This window comes from Lampris incognitus, chromosome 15 (assembly GCF_029633865.1).
Source record: "Lampris incognitus isolate fLamInc1 chromosome 15, fLamInc1.hap2, whole genome shotgun sequence".
NCBI classification, from domain to species: Eukaryota; Metazoa; Chordata; class Actinopteri; order Lampriformes; family Lampridae; genus Lampris; species Lampris incognitus.
The window spans coordinates 15,610,176-15,629,890 of NC_079225.1; the positions used below are offsets into that span (position 1 = coordinate 15,610,176).

At 44.7% G+C, this 19,715-nt stretch overlaps 1 protein-coding gene across 2 annotated transcripts in view; it reads right to left on the minus strand.

Annotated features, from left to right (window-relative positions):
• Positions 1-909: 909 nt before the first annotated feature.
• ppp2r5a (protein phosphatase 2, regulatory subunit B', alpha isoform) overlaps positions 910-19,715 on the minus strand; it is an 83,003-nt gene continuing 64,197 nt past the window's right edge. Inside the window, exons 5-13 of one of the 2 annotated variants that reach the window (XM_056294307.1) lie at positions 15,535-15,665; positions 10,892-10,951; positions 9,455-9,563; positions 9,181-9,234; positions 8,987-9,037; positions 8,762-8,881; positions 7,879-8,006; positions 6,163-6,264; positions 910-2,425 (exon numbers count right to left, since the gene is read on the minus strand). In XM_056294307.1, the coding sequence (XP_056150282.1) occupies positions 2,161-2,425; positions 6,163-6,264; positions 7,879-8,006; positions 8,762-8,881; positions 8,987-9,037; positions 9,181-9,234; positions 9,455-9,563; positions 10,892-10,951; positions 15,535-15,665 (1,020 nt within the window). In that variant the 3' untranslated portion in view covers positions 910-2,160. Of the gene's footprint in view, positions 2,426-4,031; positions 4,285-6,162; positions 6,265-7,878; positions 8,007-8,761; positions 8,882-8,986; positions 9,038-9,180; positions 9,235-9,454; positions 9,564-10,891; positions 10,952-15,534; positions 15,666-19,715 lie in introns of those variants that run through there. The other variant, XM_056294308.1, reaches the window with a different exon arrangement.

Consider the following 19,715-nt stretch of genomic DNA (forward strand, 5'->3'; position numbering starts at 1 on the left):
GGGTAACTAAAGTACTGTAGTACAGGCTAACTAGACTCAAAAGAGGGCACACCACGCTCAACATGCGGCGGTTTCATTCACTTTTTTGTCGGTAGACGCACGTCGCTGACACGCATGAGCAGTGAGGGTAAATAATCTAGCGTCATCTGTCGACGTCAACGGTGAAGTACACCTTCTGCGAAGCCCGGCAAAGAAGAGAGCACACGTCGCGTTTAGAGTAGAAAGATAGGAGACTTTATTCGCTGGCGTTTCAACCCCCCCCCCCATTAAAAGGTCTGCCATTACAAAAAAAAAACAGCTTCCCCCACACAGTTGGGTGTCAGAGATAGGAATGGTGTGTGCTGACAGGAAGGCACCAGAAAGACTGGACCTGATACCGTATATGTACACCACATGGAAAGCAAGGACAGACTCGGGCTCAAAGGGGAGCGCTGCTGCCCAGCGTTAGAATCCCTCTCGGCGTTATTGCTTTGGTCTGAAACCACCAGATCCGCGCCTGTGGACATGCACGGCCCTCTGCCAGAGAGTCGGTTCATAGAGAACGTGGGTCAGAGGTCACCTGTTTGGACCAGTCCATCATTAGCTGGGATTAAGGAAACATTTTCTAAAAAAAATTTCCCCCCCAATTCTTAATTTCAAAAACGAAGAACTGACATAACTACATAACTAGTGGGAAAATAACTTTTTTTTTTTGTGTGGGAAAATCTGCAGGTCCACAGCCAGCCTCCTATTTTTGGTTACTCTATGAAAAACAATCTTGCTTTGGGGAACAAGGTTGGGTTGTTCACAAACACCACCCGGTATGTCCTGGATCGTGTTGTGTGTGTGTGAGATACATATATATATATATATATATATATATATATAAAATCATTACATTTATATAGCACTTTTCTAGACACCCAAAGTGCTTCAAATTGAAGGGGGTAACTCACTTCAACCACCACCAATGTGTAGCACATATATATATATATATATATATATATATATATATATATATATATATATACACACACACACACACACACACACATACACGCACACTTTTTTCCAAGTGGTATGCCCCTTTAGGACTCAGACACTCAAACACATTCATGGACACGTTACATGCCACCATATTCTATCTGAACAGCTGACCCTGACACCACACAGTACACAAGCTCCTGCCTCAGTATTCTGGGGGGAAATGTATGGCTCTTTAGTTTGTATCTGTTTTTAAAAAGCAATACTACTCAGGCTGGAAAAAATACGTTTCCTCAAAGATCATTTCCATTCTTCCGTCTAAATAAAATGGCTGCAGGTCTTGTATAACATCTATAAAGTTGAGCTTTATGCATATATCCAGATAAGAAATATCAAATAACAGAAAACACCACAAGACCTCATGATATACCTTAAGTTCTCCGAAGGAGACAATAACCAAAGTTTACTTCTGTGGTTCTCTCCAGAGCCATCAATGGCCAAACGAGCTAAACCAGGGCTGCAGTTTTCAAGCCTTACAGAAATACTTTGACTTTTCATTTGGACATGTAGCTCCTCTCAGTTTCCAATGGGAGATGGTCGCCTTTCTGGCTTTTCTCTGTTCCTGAATGCAACCCCGCTGTACACTTGGAAAAAAATAAAGTAAAAATACATGTCCATCTATGGGTCTGGTCCCATCCACCCCTTTTTTCTTAAGGTTAATATTGGCAGCATTAAGGAAAATACAGACGACAGAAAAAAAAATCTTAATACAGCAATTTAGCCTCTCTAAGTGCAGCACAACTGGACACACTAACTTCAAGTCAATATTCTCTCCCCTCCCATATATTATACAATGTATACCGCATAATCATTTTCATTAAGAAACTAAAGGTGAAAGGATACATTTTTGATCAGACAAAAAAAAAAAAAAACACCCATATACTGAAGACACATTAACACCCAAAAAATAGTCTTAAGTTGAAATATGTTTTCTGCCCAAGAACTGCTGGCATCTTAGTTACAGTGTGTGAACACTTTTTACATCCACTGTAACCAAATAAATTCAACATACTGATGAGGTTTAGCTTGTGTTCTAACCACGTCCATAAAACTCCTTCGCGCCACCTCTCCTTCTCTTCACTGGAAGTCTTTACACAACGTCAAACCGTCGGAGCATCTTTAAACTCAAGTCTTGTGTCAATCAGCTCCTGGGGCGCTCTCGCTGCTGCCCGGGGTCACGACGGGGTCTTTGCTGTCCGTGGTGACGACGAGGGCAGCATCCTTTTCCTGGCTGTCGTGAGGACTGTCGTTACCGTCGTCGTTGTTGTTGTTGTTGTTGTTGTTGCTGTGGGCATTCTTTAGTCCGCAGCTGTTGTTGTTCTGTATCAGATCGGTGTTGCTGAGCTTCAGTTCGTCCAACTTCTTCCACAGCTCCTCCCTCTCCTGCTCCTTCCTCTTCTCCCTGGGAGGACAAACCATACAGGTGCATTTTATTTTATTTATGTTCAACACCCCCCCCCCTTTTTTTCTCCCAATTGTATCCGGCCAATTACCCCACTCGTCTGAGCCGTCCCGGTTGCTGCTCCACCTCCTCTGCTGATCCGGGGAGGGCTGCAGGCTACCACGTCTCCTCCGATACATGTGGAGTCGCCAGCCGCTTCTTTTCACCTGACAGTGAGGAGTTTCACCAGGGGGACGTAGCGCGTGGGAGGACCACGCTATTCCCCACAGTTCCCCCTCTCCCCCAAACAGGCGCCCCGACTGACCAGAGGAGGCGCTAGTGTAGCGAACCAGGACACATGCCCACATCCGGCTTCCCACCTGCAGACACGGCCAATTGCGTCTGTAGGGACGCCCGACCAAGTCGGAGGTAAGACGGGGATTTGAACCGGCGATCCTCGTGTTGGTAGGCAACGGAATAAACCGCCACGCCACCCGAACGCCCCAAATTTTCAAGATTGTGGAGAGTCTGCACCACTCTGTGCGAAATAAGGCGGGTCACCATGGACTGTCAGCACTTTTTTTTTTAATATACATCTTCTAAATCCATATCCTGTTTCCTTCTCTCACCCCCATGTGTGACTAATGTCTATTCTTGTCTCTTCTCCTGTGTATGTGAATGGTGTGATGTGAGTGTTCCCTGTGTGCATGTGTAATCTGTCCTCCTGTCAGGTCTCCATGGCGATGGTGGTCATGTGGCTCGGGTCCTGGGTGGTTCTGGTGGCATCTTGACACTGCTCGGCATCCTCCTCATCATATTCCTCATATATCTCATAATTTCATACTTCTGTTATCCTCTTTTAATGTTGTATTCTGTAAATTGTGTACACACAACTTCCACTGCACCTCTGTCCCCTCCTCTGTTGCTCTCCCTGAGGTTTCCTCCTGTTTTTTCTCCCCGTTAAAGGTTTTTTGTGGGAGTTGTTCCTTATCCGATGTGAGGGTCTAAGGACAGCATGTTGTGCTGCTGTAAAGCCCCCTGAGGTGAAAGTGTAATTTGTGATCATGGGCTATACAAATAAAACTGGCTTGACTTAAAAGAAAATGGACTAAACATTGTTTTGTAGGTGCAGGGGTTTAAGATTCAAATCACTCGCCGCCGGATCGAGCCCTTGATCAGTTGCCGACGTCACCGTTCTATCAACATGCTGGACTTTTACAACTGACCAACAGCTCATCAGCAAGTGTGTGTGCCACTATGATGAAGTCAGAACAAGTGTGCTTGTCTACAACTAATCCACAAAAGACAGCCATTAAATGTGTAAGCCCAGATTTTTTCCAAGTTAGTTAGGACTTTCCAAGTCTTCTAGTGTGTTCCAGGTTAAAATCTAACATGGCGAGTTGATGGTGTAGTTAAATATAAGTGAGCTAGACGTTGAAACAACATACCCCGTCCCTCGAAACCATGTTAATGTGCATGCATGACTTTGCATACTTCTCCTGGATCGCCACCTTGCCGTGGTGGAGAAGCTTGCGTGTACCAATGATCCCAAGAGCTATGCCGTCCAGAGCTTGGCTCCTGGTAGGGTTACCCAAGGCGGATAGGTCAAGGGGGAGGTTCCAGATGAAGCGCGGTCCAATAAAAACCTCAACGGTGGAACTGGTGGAAGATGTCTCCAGGTCACAACGGCAGTGAAGGTGGATGAAGGCTGCAACAGAGGGTGGTCCCCAACCGTCTTGGATCTCCATGCCATTGGACTCTGGCCACCCCCCGCCAAGGACCGTGTGGAGGCTGCAGGCGCATCAGCCACTCCACGTAAAAAGCTGTCACGTGCTGGCGTCCTCCCATTTTGCGCTTCCAGGATCGGCCTCTACGTCCACCTGAGGACCCAGAGGGACCCAGAGGGAGGACGGTCATACTCGACCCCGAGTGACCGCCGATGATGACTTTGCATAACATGCAAAACCTGTACTGTTGTTGATAATGTATGCATGTAAAAAAAATTTTTTTTTTTTCAGCGAATCTCTTCGTTTCATCAACGTTGTGGTCACAAAGTACTTTTCCAGGGGAAGTATTTCTATAAAGGCCATCATTTCCAAAGCACTGGCACTCAGTCTGTCCACCTATACTCAAGATCCATCATGTGAGAGGATAATGTATCACAACGTCTTGATGCATGCTCAATAACCCGGGTAAGGAAATCCCAGAAAACTGAATCAGTTCATCTGGACATGAAGTTTTGTGGGAGGAATACTTCATCACTCATCGAAGTGACTTATCAGTCTCAGCTGACCGCAGCTGATGCTACGCCCACTCAACTTCGTGTCCAGACGAACTGACTCAACTCTCTGGGAATCCTTACATGGATTACTAAGCATGCATCAAGACATTGTGATACATTACACCCTCACATGATGGATCTTGAGTACAGGTGGACAGACTAAGGGCCAGTGCTTTGAAAATCGTGACCTTTATAAATACTTCCCCTGGAAAAGTACTTTGTAATAACAATATTGATGAAATGAAGAGATTAGCTGAAAAAACATGTATCACAGTTTAAAATCTATGCATGCTGAAAATATTTTTGTCATATTGTCATTACACCAAATTCGGACCTTGTGGATGAATTGGTGCCTGGATTCAGGCTTTACCCATGCTCTACATCTTCTCCATGAGAAGCTTTGGGGCCAAAAACTCCACAAATGTGTAAGAACAACTTTGTGCTCAAGATCATTTCATGAATGAGGCCCATTGTCCCTGTGAAGTAGTTCTTCTTATGGCACATGAGTTATAAGTTAAATAGATTATTTTTATCTGGCCATGGGAGACAAGCCTACTGTAAATGGGGCTTCACCCGAAAAATGCCGAACCAAACTTTAATTGCGTGCACAAAGTTGATTGACAGCGAGGAGGTCCGCCCCTTTTGTTTGAACTTCTCTGGTTGGTTGGAAGGGCGAGGCTCGCTGTGACACTTCAGAATGGGACATGTCTGTATTGCTGCTGAACTGGTCCATGAAACTCACTCTTAGTAAACTGTGAATCAGTCTGTCTATGTTTTTTTTTTTTTTTTTTGGTATTTTCCTCCCGCTTTTCTCCCCAATGGTATCCGGCCAATCACCCCACTCCTCCGAGCTTTCCAGTTGCTGCTCCACCCCCTCTGCCAATCCGGGGAGGGCTGCTGACTACCACATGCCTCCTCCGACACGTGGAGTCACCAGCCGCTTCTTTTCACCTGACAGTGAGGAGTTATGCCAGGGGGATGTAGTGCGTGGAAGGATCACGCTATTCCCCCCAGTTCCCCCTCCTCCCAAGCAGGCGCCCCGACCGACCAGAGGAGGCGTTAGTGCAGCGACCAGGACACATACCCACATCCGGCTTCCCACCTGCAGACACGGCCAATTGTGTCTGTAGGGACGCCCGACCAAGCCGGAGGCAAAACGGGGATTCGAACCAGGATCCCCATGTTGGTAGGCAACAGAATAGACCGCTACACTACCCGGACGCGCCCAGTCGGTCCATGTTAAGATATTTTGCACATTGAAGCTTTAATTGGACAGGTCTGAAAAGGTCAGACGAAGCAGGTGATATGAGAGTAAAACCTTGTGACCATCTTAAAATAGGTCTTGGAGGGCTGGGTCTTTGAAAATGGTCCTGCTGTATTTTCATGTAAAATAACCCTCAACCCTTTCCAGTACTGGGGCTGTGTGTGTTGCAAGAAAACGAGAGCTCTCACCCCTGTGCTGTTTCTGTACACTTACCTCTGTCTGTCTGCTTTATAAGAGGCTGTCAGTTCGTCAAACAGCGTGCTGTTCATCTCCATCAGCGTCTTGAGCACATTATAGACCAGTGCTACGATCGTCCTTCAGCACAAACAGATACACTAATCACAATCATGTATGTAGACAAAGACTGCGGAATATGTACATTTTTCTCAATTAAGTGCTGACAGGTTTGATACAACATAATGACACTACTTTTTCCATTATCGCCATATTGACAATGGTTGTGTTATTCAGAAATCTCGCATTAAGTCAATAAAGTTCGCTCCATCTTAATCAGCTTTCACAGGAAATGACAGGACTGGGAAAACATGGCAGGGCAGGTTGATAGCGACGCAGATGACATCACTTCTCTATGTTCTGACTTCAAACCGTGCAGCATCAGAACGGTATACATTTCCTTGGTAACAGCACTGTCTGTGATGTGTGGAACTTGCTTTAGGATCATGGGAAGTGTAGTAGAAATCGTGTTTTATTCACAAATTCCTGGATGTTAAAATCAAAGGTGAAATCAAACTGACATATGGCTTCTAGGGCGGCACGGTGGCCCAGTGGTTACTGCAGTCGCCTCACAGCAAGAAGATCCTGGGTTCGAGCCCTGGGGTAGTCCAACCTTGGGGGGGGGGGGGGGTCATCCCAGGTTGTCCTCTGTGTGGAGTTTGCATGTTCTCCCTGTGTCTACGTCGGTCATCTCTGGGGACTCTGGTTTCCTCCCACAGTCCAAAGACATGTAGGTCAGGTGAATCGGCCATACTAAACTGTCCCTAGGTGTGAATATGTGTGTGTGTGTGTTTGTGGGCTCTGTGATGGACTGGCGGCCTGTCCAGGGTGTCGCCCCGCCTGCCGCCAAATGACTGCTGGGATAGGCTCCAGCATCCCTAGGACCCGAATTCGGATAAGCGGCTTGGATAATGGATGGACAGATAATTTAAGGAACATCATCATGTCCTCTATCAGGGATGATGACGAAGGGGGTGCAGGGGACAGTGGCTTGGATAATGGATGGATGGATATGGCTTCTATAGGAGCATACACCATTATTTCATAATGTTCTAGTTCTTAGTAAGTCTATGTTGTATGGTTAATAAATATGGTTTATACTCAAATTCCCTGTGATATGATAAGATGTACTTTATTAATCCCCGTGGGGTAATTCATCCTCTGCATTTACCCCCCCCCCCCCCCAACACACACTGTAGCTAGGAGCAGTGGGCAGCCGCAGTGGACAGCCACCGTGCAGCGCCCGGGCACCAACTCCAGTTCTTCTTTCCATTGCCTTGCTCAGGGGCACAGACAAGAGTATTAACCCTAACACGCATGTCTTTTGATAGGAGGAAACCGGAGCACCCAGAGGAAACGCATGCAGACACAGGGAGAACATGCAAACTCCACACAGAAAGGACCTGGGACGGTATCGGGTTCGAACCCACGACCTTCTTGCTGCGAGGCCACAGTGCTGACCACTGGGCCACCGTGCCGCCCAAGTGGTGACTACACGTGGCATTTTCACTTCAGGAACCTGTCGTTTGAGTGCTATTTTCCACTACAGTAATGAATACAGTAATAAGATATCAAAAAGTACAAATTATAAAGCTCAGGGTAATACGGCTTTTATACACAACATTCCATGGGAATACATCTCTGACCAATCAAGTTACTTTTCTTCAGTTGCACTTGAAATAATAGAATACATACGGATTCCAGTGCTCTTTGGAGATTTGGTACAAGCTGTTGAACATAATGGGAAGGATCTTGTCAATGTTCTCCTCTATCAGGCTGAGAATGTATTCATTGTTCCAGAAGTACAGTGCTCGTTCTGCTACCTGTATTGACGGTGACAGAAAAGGACCAAAGTTTAAAAACTACATAGTGAAAGACCCTCATTATCTCACCGTTTAAATCCACCTTACTCATTAAAGGGAGACGTTTACACAGGCACAGGGTAAAAAGTGTACAAACAAAAGTGTAAAAAGGGGGCGTCTGGGTCGCGTCGCGGTCTATTCCGCTGCCTACCAACACGGGGATCGCCGGTTTGAATCCCCGTGTTACCTCCGGCTTGGTCGGGCATCCCTACAGACACAATTGGCCGTGTCTGCGGGTCGGAAGCCGGATGTGGGTATGTGTCCTGGTCGCTGCACTAGCGCCTCCTCTGGTCGGTCCGGGTGCCTTTTCGGGGGGGAGGAGGAACTGGGGGGAATAACGTGATCCTCCCACGCACTACCTCCCTCTGGTGAAACTCCTCACTGTCAGGTGAAAAGAAGCGGCTGGCGACTCCACATGTATCGGAGGAGGCATGTGGTAGTCTGCAGCCCTCCCCGGGTCGGCAGAGGGGGTGGAGCAGCGACCGGGGCGGCTCAAAAGAGTGGGGTAGTTGGCCGGATATAATCAGGGAGAAAAAGGGGGGAACCCCCCCTCCCAAAAAAAAAGGTGTAAAAAGGAATAATTCCTGAACCACTGATTCAAGCATTGTGCGTGTGATTATTAGACCAAGTCTGCAACTCAGAAGTTGTGGCTTCATGTGTGTAGCTGCATGTGTATGTCTGTGTACATAAACGTGCACACGTGTATTAATGCCTACCTGAAAGTGGGGATTGGCCACACATCTAGAGATCTGCTTGAACAATGGCTCCTCAATTTTCTTGAACTGTGTAGGCTCTATAACATCTAAAATTTCCTCAATCTCACCCAGAAACATCACCTGGGTTAACAAGAAGACACACAATGTCGAGCATTAAACCAACGGATGGCCACCATCACAACACAGCCAGATAGCAGGTCTTGTTTTTGAAGTCAGATGTAGTACCTCTTTCTGGCTACAGATTTTAGGCCAAAACTTTAACAGCCCCCGGATCACCTGTGTATGCATCAGAGAGTTTCTGTGAGTGCAGGTCAAACCATACGTACAGCCTGTTTCTGCAATGTGAGTCAGAGATGTTCCCACATGTGTTGCCACACTATTGTCACACACACGGCAGGAGAAATGATAAAACGACTTACCGGCTCAGTGAGGGTTGGGTCCTTCTCCAAGAACTGGACAACACAATAGCCCAACTAGACAAAACATATAACACTGTAAATACAAAAACAAAAACATACGTACAAAAACACACACACAAACACTGAGGTACACGGTTCATTGTGTAAACTAGGACATGTTCATGTCACAGCCACTAGGTGGATCTATAATCCAAGTGTTCTCACATTGTCCAGCTTTATCTTGCTCAGACGGACTACAAACAGCCGATAAATGAAGGTACACATGTAAGTTCACCTGTGCGTGAAACAGGGCCAGTCCTTTCGCTGTGTGCAGGGGGATGAGCACCTTCATCAGGAACTGCTTGTGCTCTGCCTTCAGAGGTAACGCAAATCCGTTGATGATACTGCGGACACAAAACCAACAACACAATGATAATACAGTACCTGGATAGAAAAACATACTACTTTGAGCACTTTGTTGCAAGTTTAGAGCAAGACACAGCAGACCCCCAACCCGCGGATAATTGTCTGTCAAAGCAGTAAAAAATTATATGGAGAGGACAGTCCTGAAAAGCATGACTAAAATTTTAGAAAAAAACAAAACATATAAGCCTAAAGGAACTATTAGTTTAGGACTGGGAGAAAGCAAAGAGCGTAAGTATGATGCTACATTTTGCAGTATGTTGTTTAAACCCTAAAGCCTGGAAGGACTCGACCCCCCCCAAACTTTTTTTCTCCCCAATTGTGTCTGGCCAATTACCCTATTTTCCGAGCCATCCCGGTCGCTGCTCCACCCCCTCTGCTGATCCGGGCTGGGCTGCAGACTACCACATGCCTCCTCTGATACATGTGGAGTCGCCAGCCGCTTCTTTTCACCTGATAGTGAGGAGTTTCACCAGGGGGATGTAGCGCGTGGGAGGATCACGCTGTTCCCTCCGGTTCCCCCTCCCTCCCGAACAGGCGCCCTGACCGACCAGAGGAGGTGCAAGTGCAGCAACCAGGACACATACCCACATCTGGCTTCCCACCCGCAGACAAGGCCAATTATGTCTGTAGGAACGCCCGACCAAGCCGGAGGTAACACGGGGATTCGAACCAGTGATCCCCATGTTGGTACGCAACGGAATAGACCGCTACGCTACCACGACACCCCCGGAAGGACTCTAACTGTACAACTGAATGAGCACCCTGCCTTTTTAATAATGCTATAAAACATAGTTTCGTTTCAGTTTTTTTTTGTAGCAGTCCTGGGCTGGTATGGTCACATGTGGTCTACAGTTGTGAGGCTGGTTGGCCGTACAGTCAAAACCTTTTAAACAACTCTGGAGGTGACTTATGGTAGAGAAATGGATATTCAATATTTTGGCAACAGCTCAGGTGGATATTCCTGCAATCAGCATGCAAATTGCATGATCTTTCAACATTTGAGGCATCTCTGGCAGAATGTTCAGCAAAAACGGCACATTTTGAGGTCTTTTTTTCTTTCTTTCTTCTGCAGTGTACACACGCTGCTCAGGTAGGTGGTGTGGCCTGGGACTAAGTCCTTAGCTGACCAAAATTCACACACTGTATTTCAAATTTTTTATGTGCTGAAAATTAAGCATGAGGTAATATTTGCTACAGATGTTCTAAGTGTTCCAAGTAAATACTGAGTTGCAGGCAGTTAAAAGCCAGAAGGATGTTGACAGTGGTGACATGACTAGCTGCAAATCACATGACCTCATGTTCTCACCTTCCCAGGATCTCAAGTAGCTCAGCCACTCCATTGAAACGATCCGTCTCATAGATAAACCTGCAGAAACGACAATTTTACTTGCATGAATTTTACATTTATGAATACAAACAAAGACAAAAAGTAAAGCAGTTTAGACATCTTGCACTGGTCAGTATGACTAAACTGGCCCTTTTCTATGCTTTCATTTATGTGGCACCCTCAGAAGATATTCAACTCCTTTGACATTTTCCACACTGTGGTGTAGCAGCCTGAATTCAAAATGCAACAAATTATAATTCTTTTGTAGGTAAACCACGCACAGATGTCAAAATATATGACTATAAAAAAAAATCAAACTATTCTGCATTCCTCTTAATATTCTTCAGATATTGTTACACCTTGACTGGAATTCACCAGCGGTCACTTCATTTGACTTGATATGACTTAGAAAGCCCCACAGATTGCCATAGCACCTGTCCAGAATCTCTGGACACAGAATCGTGAGGAGAGGTATAGCTCTAGACAAGGGTCTATAATTTGCCAAGGGTATAGACCTAGAGAAGTCTGTAGAGAATTTTTGAGAAGTACAGCTCTAGAGAAGGGTATAAAGAATTGTGGGGAGGCGGGGCGTCCGGGTGGTGTGGCGGTCTATTCCATTGCCTACCAACATGGGGATCGCCGGTTTGAATCCCCGCGTTATCTCCAGCGTCCCTACAGATACAATTGGCCATGTCTGTGGGTGGGGAGCCGGATGTAGGTATGTGTCCTGGTTGTTGCACTAGCACCTCCTCTGGTTGGTTGGGGGCACCTGTTCAGGGGGGAGGGGGAACTGGGGGGAATAGCGTGATCCTCTCACGCACTATGTCCCCCTGGCGAATTTCCTCACTGTCAGGTGAAAAGAAGCGGCTGGCAACTCCACATGTATTGGAGGAGGCATGTGGTAGTCTGCAGCGCTCCCCGGATTGGCAGAGGGGATGGAGCAGTGACCAAGACAGCCTGGAAGAGTGGGGAAATTGAACGGGTATAATTGGGCAGAAAGGGGGGGGGGGGAAATCCAAAAAAAACAATTTGTGGGTGGCCATACATCTAAAAAAGGGCAAGAATAATTGCGAGGAGGTACAGATCTAGAAAAGGGTATGAAGCAGTTCTCTCAAGTGCTGGAGCACATTTCTAGTATGTCAAGGGCATTAAAAGAAACACATTACACTCGCTAGACTCTTGGCAGAGACAGTCATCCAACCGTCCAGGCACAGCTTTGGACACTGGTCACCAAAGGTTGTAAACCAAAATAACAGCAGAGTCAAAGTCATGAATCTGACAATCCAGAGGGTTATCCATTAAAGCTGACCAAAACTTGCCAATTGTGTACTGTGCCGGTATCATGCTAATTATTCTACGTTGACTGTTGAATAAAACTTCTAATTCTGGAATACTTTGTCAAATAGAACAAAACAAAAAAAGTCAATAAAGTAAATGAACAAAGAAATCACACAAACAAAGAGACCACACAAGCTCAGCTGTCACAGTTTTGGAGATAAGATCGGGGTGCGAATCAGTTTGAGCTAATATTCAAGGACACATTCTTCTCTGTGTACCCAATGGAAAGTTTTCACACAAAGACGAGGAAAAAGAGCACTTAGCGAGGTGGAACGCACTTCAGAGCCTCTGGATGTACGAGCGGTACAAGATGTTATGGCTTTTAAAGTTATTACCTTTAAGGGTAATACGTCATGAAATGTATGCGAAGTTTGATGTTCTTCCAGAGTCCTACCACTGTTGTCTACAATCCATGTATCAGCTACCTAATCTCATTGTTTGATTTTTTTGATTTTTTTAATTATTATTTTGGGAGAGGCCCAACCTTTTTAAATCACTCATTAAGAGGGAGGCCAGACTCATAATCACATCAGTGTGATTCACCTGAGGAGAGATTGGTCTTGAGGCTACCTTGCTGAGGAAGTATACCTAGTACCTAAGGACAACCCTTATTTAATCACCGTCACCTGGCTAACACCATTCCTACAGAGAGGCATGTTGATGGTAGGTAGCATCGTGCCGTGGAGGAGCTCTTCAGTGGCACAAAATAACGCTGTCTCCCAATTCCCATTCTTCTGTACTTACTCTTGCTATCCTGAGTCCATAAGTGCGTTCCCACTGACAATTATGGCAACATACAACGCACTACGAGTACCCAGATGGTGTACTCATAACGGTAAAAAAGCTGAGTTTCTTCTCATCCTCATTGGTCGCCATCTTGGCTACATAGTGGAAGGGGAGGGATCACTAACCTATTTTCAAACTTGTGAAAATAGGTTAGTGAGGAAGCTGCAGCTGTTGCGACTTCTACGGTGAACACCGCACCATATGAATATAAGTTATACACGCGTTTTTTAATTTTAAATTTGGCAGGTGACAATCGCGGTCAAATTCTGGCCATAAGGCTCCCCCTGGTGGCAATTCACCATTAAAAAGAAGAAGTGGTCAAATGTTGGGATCGTCATTTTCGGTAAGGGCACAACGCCACGGCCGTGTTCGCTTTGAGACAACACTATCCTATCAAAATTCACACACTACGCAAGTAAGTACATAGTGTACACAGTGTATTACATGGAAGTGTACTAACGGAAGTATCCAAAATGACACAGAGTCTAAGACACTTGTGAAAATGAGGGGAACATTTTAATTGAACAAAATAAAGGGTAGCTCTTAAAGAGAACCTGCTTAAGGCCACAGGGTTATTTTTCTGTGAATATGAATTGTGTCCTCCATGTCAGCATGCAGCTAAATCGATACCAAAACAGCTTTAGAACAAGAATGTTAAAGTTATTAAGTGGCCTGGCCAAAGCCCAGACCTTGACTCTAACATAAACGTGTCGAGTGACGTGAAGATAGCTCTTCAGACTCTCCCCATCCAACATGACTTCAGTGAAGTTGCCAGGGAGAACGGGGGCAAATCCTTGAATTCAAATGTAGGGATGTATCCAAGAAGAGCCAAAGCTGTGATGCTATCTATATGATTCCACGGAGTATTTACTCAGGGGACTGAATATTTAAATATTTCTCAAATTCATGTCAGACACAAAATAAAGCTTTCGTTTTAGTTTTGGGAAAGACACTGACATTACAATATCAAACATGAACTGTCCATACACCAAAACAACACAAATGGTTCCAACAGGTTCTTTCATTTAATGAATGGGGAAAAAAATAATTTGCAAGTAAAGACAGGGGCCCTAAATCATCATCATTTATGAGATCCAATAACCCAAACTACAATTTCTCCCCCAATAAACAAACAAATAACTCTGCTGGGCATCCCATTTTCACCTAGGCGAGCACCCACGACAGCTATGTGCCTGACAACTGTGATGCTATTTTTAAATCCAGCAGCAGATGGTTTAAGTGGGTGCATCCGTTGTCTTCCCTGCCACTCTGCCGGTTGGAAACGACGTCAAGTATCCCCTCCTCAATCACCCAAAGTCCCCCGTGTCATGGCAACCACGATGACAATAAACCAACATAGCACTGTTGATACGATTAAACATCTTGATCTACTTCTTTTTGGGGAAGGACAACCTTAAAAACAGGATGTGGAATGCTGTCTGTGCAATCAGGTACGAGTAATGATTAAAGGTCCCCTATTTTTTTTAACAATGATTTAACCATTACAAGCAGAACGCTATTAGGAAATAAGAGAATATTATTATTACTATATTATATATATTATACATTATATATAAATATATATTATATAATATATAGAATATTTATATGAATAATAATATATATGATTATATAGAATATATAATTATATATATTATATAAAATATAAATATAAATATTAGGAAATAAGAAATAGAAATTTAAGAATTTCTTTTGATACAATACGAAATCTGAGTGGGTTATTTGCCATTTTTATTATTTATTCATTTCACTTTTCAGTGACAAGAGTCAGTTTGGCTGCTGACAGTAAAAGAAATTTTTTTTATTGAAATGGACAGACAGGAGAATTGAAAAGACTGTTAGGAGGTAAGGCAGATTATAAGTACTTTAATGCCGAATGTTTAGGAAAGTGAATTTTCAGTGTTTTTTTTTTTAATGAATTATATCGAACTAATAACTCATTTGGTAGTAGTTGCTACTATTTTCTCCATCTCTGCATTCTTGATCACAACGTTGACCAGTAAAACAGAAAGGCAGCTCTTTTCCATCATTCATTCATTCATTCATTCATTCATCCTTTACCCAAACCGCTTATCCTTACTCAGGGACGCGGGGATGCTGGAGCCTATCCCAGCAGTCGTTGGGCGGCAGGCGGGGAGACACCCTGGACAGGCTGCTAGGCCATCTCAGGGCCGGCACACACACATACAAGTTCACACCTAGGGACAATTTAGTATGGCCGATTCACCTGACCTACATGTCTTTGGACTGTGGGAGGAAACCAGAGCACCCAGAGGAAACCCACGCAGACACGGGGAGAACATGAAGACTCCACACAGAGGATGACCCGGGACGACCCCCAAGGTTGGACTACCCCGGGGCTCGAACCCAGGACCTTCTTGCTGTGAGGCGACCACGCTACCCACTGCGCCGCCCATCAATTGTTGGGAACCCTAATGCGTTTTCTCGCTTTTGTTGCCATTTAACTTTTATCTCACCGCAGGAAAATGTTGTTGATCTGCTTCCTAATAAAGGCCCTCAGTCCCAGGAACTTTCCGTAAATTCGATGCAAGATAGTCTTGAGGAAGTCCCTCTCCCTCGGGTCCTCACTGTCAAACAGTTCCAGGAGCTACAAAGGCAGACAGAGATAGTGTTAGGGCGACACAAATTTTACTACAATTACAGTCAAAAAGTGGAAGTGTTAAAAAACTATCTTGTTTGATTCCAGTTCTCCAAGAAATTTTGCTTTCAGTGGACCCAGGGGTAATAATGCAGAGAACTACGGCGACCCATTTACAAGTGTCCCAATAAAAAATGGGGTTGCCACTTCACCAAGCAAAACAGCATGTCCACAGCATGGCAGTCATCTGTGCAAGTAAGTATAAACAATCAAATCACATCTCACCAGCTACTAACATCTTATGTAACAGACACATGTAGGCCTGAGGGCTCTCTGTTATATATGGATTTAAAGCCCTGGCAAAAAAAAAAAGAAGCTATTTACAGCTGTGTGATGACTCATTATTACAACACTATGGGTTTAGGGCAGCCGAGCAGTTTAAGAATATGCCACAGAGGAATATTTCCAGTCTTATCGTGGGATGCATCTTCCATCCTCAACACAATAACAGGGCTGCAAATCTGTTTTAACACTTGAGCATACTCATAACATCAGGCTATCCATACCATGCCGCTACCCTGTATGTCTGTAGTGCACAGCTGTTGGCAATTTCACTGGGAGAGCTGGGGGAAGAAAGTGCTTTGCTCAAGAGCATCTTAGCAGCGTTTGTAGAGGGAGGGGAGAGCGTTGATAGTCTTTTTCCTTGATTCCTCCCGACTTTCAAAGCTGCTCTCGGAGTTCGAACCAGCAATCTTCCAATCACGGATCCGCTACTCGGACTTTGAGCCTACTGTCGTCAGCCACACTTCCTTGTGGGGTCCCTTCTCTTACCCTTATATCGATTACTGCCACCATTATATCTACACAGATGCCAGCCTGTTTCCAACACTAAAGCCCCTACCAACAAACACAATCTCAATGAATGCCCAACATTTTCAATTTCAAACAATAAGGCTATTAAAGTACAATAAGGCTATGAAAACACATTTTGTATTACTTACAACAGGTGTAAGTAAATATTATTGTGGATTATTTTATATCGTGGTCACACCTAAAATTTGTTAAGGATTAGGTTTATTTTATTCACGAAGGAAATAAGGAAGTAGACAGGCCAAAAAGAATTTTTATCTGAGGCAATTTGTGTAAAAAGCTGTGCAGCTGAACCTTAGGAAGGTGTCCCTAATATTTTGTACCCTCAGTGCACTGGCAAAACACATTCTCAGTGACCTGATACAAAATGGGCACTTTTAAATTTACTATAGATAATCAATGGAAAGAAATTATATAGAAATGTTGGGCAATGCAGTCCTATGAAACAGACAAATATGATTCAAACTCAAGCTCGACATGGAGATCCTTATCAGCTCTACTTCCTGGCTGTCGCTGCTGTTGACCCCTTTGGTCAAAGGCATCGATGTGGTTGTTCCTCAGAGGGATATTTGGAGATAATTTTCTAATCAAGTGATGTGCAACGCTTCACAACTCCGCGGCACAGATCTGCTCTCTCTGCCCTCACGGGTTCCAAAGCCTTTAACCCACTTCCGTACTCTGACCAATATACCCGTCTCCCCTGCCTGCACAGCAAACAACAAGGAGCTATTTAAAGCTCCTCCACAACACTCACATCATGGAAAGTCAGCCCAGGCGACTAGGATGTGACCTAGCCAACATTCCAGACCCCGCGGTCCCTGTAAGTTGCTTCAGTGGGTGTCCTGACCCAACCCAATACCTTATATCGGGGTTGGGTTTCGAAGGTGATTTCCAGCGAGGAACCAATTGCTTGGTCAGACTCATAACACAGATAAGTTTCTGAACAAATGGTGCCGTTTGGGTTTCTTTTTAATATCTAATTCATAACATTCTGGTAAACGGTTTAGCCTCGAGCAATATATTTCTGTCTCCGGTTCAATTATAGCGGGGAGGTTACAACAATAAACAGCATGGCCCCACTTTACACGTTCCTCAAGATTTACATGCAAAGAAAATTTGGTTTTTGACACTCTCTATCCCTGCCATAGAAGACAACAGCTTACTCATGAATATCCAAATCAAGAGAGCTTTTGCGGCGGCTCATTTTATAGCGATAATCTCACACTTTTTCATGTAAATGAATGTCCGTTTCCTCACCATCTATCAGATGACATGGTGCAACAATAATGAGTCAACTCGCACTCAGTTCATGAAAGCTTTTGCCTCTGAAAGCGTTTGCATTTTACTAAACGGTGTTGGTTTGACACCTACCATGAAAGCTGTGCAAGCTGCACGTGACCATGATAGGAACCATGGTAGGGGGACTGATGCGTTTTACTTCAGTCAACAGTGGTTGGGCCACCAGAGAGGATAAAGTGGAACGTCCTTTCTGGTTGGTCCACTAGAGGGGACGTTCCACCTTATCTTCGAGATTCCCACTTTAATGGTTACTGTGTGGTCGGATGTGATTGAGAAAATTATATTGGCAGAGAGTTTTATATCCTCTCTGTAGCAGTCAAATGCAGAAGAAAGAGCCAGGTGGCAGTAAGTTTAAGGAAGCAAAGTTGTGACTAGCTAGCAGATATGGAACAAAAAGCTTGTAACCTTTACCAACATAAACTCCCAACATCCATCCATCCATCCGTTACCCAAAGCACTTATCCTGCTCTCAGGGTTGCGGGGACGCTGGAGCCTATCCCAGCAGTTATTGGGCGGCAGGCGGGGAGACACCCTGGACAGGCTGCTAGGCCATCTCAGGGCCCACACACACACATACAAGTTCACACCTAGGGACAATTTAGTATGGCCGATTCACCTGACCTACATGTCTTTGGACTGTGGGAGGAAACCAGAGCACCCAGAGGAAACCCACGCAGACACGGGGAGAACATGCAAACTCCACACAGGTGATGACCCAGGACGACCCCCAAGGTTGGACTACCGCTGAGGCTCGAACCCAGGACCTTCTTGCTGCGAGGCGACCGCGCTAACCACTGCACCGCTGAGTCACCCTAAACTGAACATCCATAGCAAAAATTCCAGTTCAACAATGTTTTTTTGTTTTACAGCAGGGAAGCTGCTGGCAAACACTTGAGAAACACTTGTTTAACTTCAGGTGGATCTCTGGGATCTGGAGTGGTAAAACACTACAAGCAGTTACCAATACCACGGTATTGTGTCAGCAAATTTAAGCTGAAATCTGTGACTTCTTTCGGATGGTCAAGATAAGTCATTACCTTAACCATCTGCAGCATGGAGTCTGGTTAAATAATACCAACCAGCATCCCAGCCACGGTTGGAGACTCTAGTCTGTATACGGTCAGGGATGTCGAAGAATGAGATTCTGATCGTATGGTTATGCTTTGAGGAGGTAGCATGGTTTCACGGTTTTATGATTTTTTTGGGGGGGGGGGGTATAATTCATTAATACTTATACTATCATCACTATAGAGGGGAAAAAAGACACAAGTGTGTTACAAGTAAACATTTATTGTATTTACAACAATCTTTCGATCCTGCAAATAAAACATGCCAGCCTACTTTTTTTTTTGTAAACAGCCCAAGTACAGTGGGGGGGAAAGTAGGTGTGCATTTATGAATTCTCTGTAGCAGCCTTTTTTAAGATTATTTTTTGACATTTTCCGCCTTTATTTGATAGCAATAGTATAATACACAGGGCGACTATTGTTTGTAAAACAATATCTCAGTACCTACAGTATTCCATGCTCCTATTTGAGCTGTGCTGGTGGGCAGGGTCGGCGCTTAGACTAATGGCTAACTGCTATGTTACTGAATAGTCGCACATTTTAAAACTCTCATTTGTATGTAATTCACTGTATAATATGTATGCTGCAGCAAACAAGCAATAGACAGGTGGGAGTATAATAACACACTCGTAGTTGCTGTGCACCTTATCAGCTCCAACGAGAAATTCTAGCTTTAAAATTAAGCTTCACTTGAAGCCATGGCGAAATCAAAATGACATACTAAGCTTGCTTACTCACAAAGTCAAGTGACACTTGTGTGACACGGTAAGGCGAGTTGTTTTGACAAATTTGGTACTAATGTTTTTTTTTTTTGTTCACATGG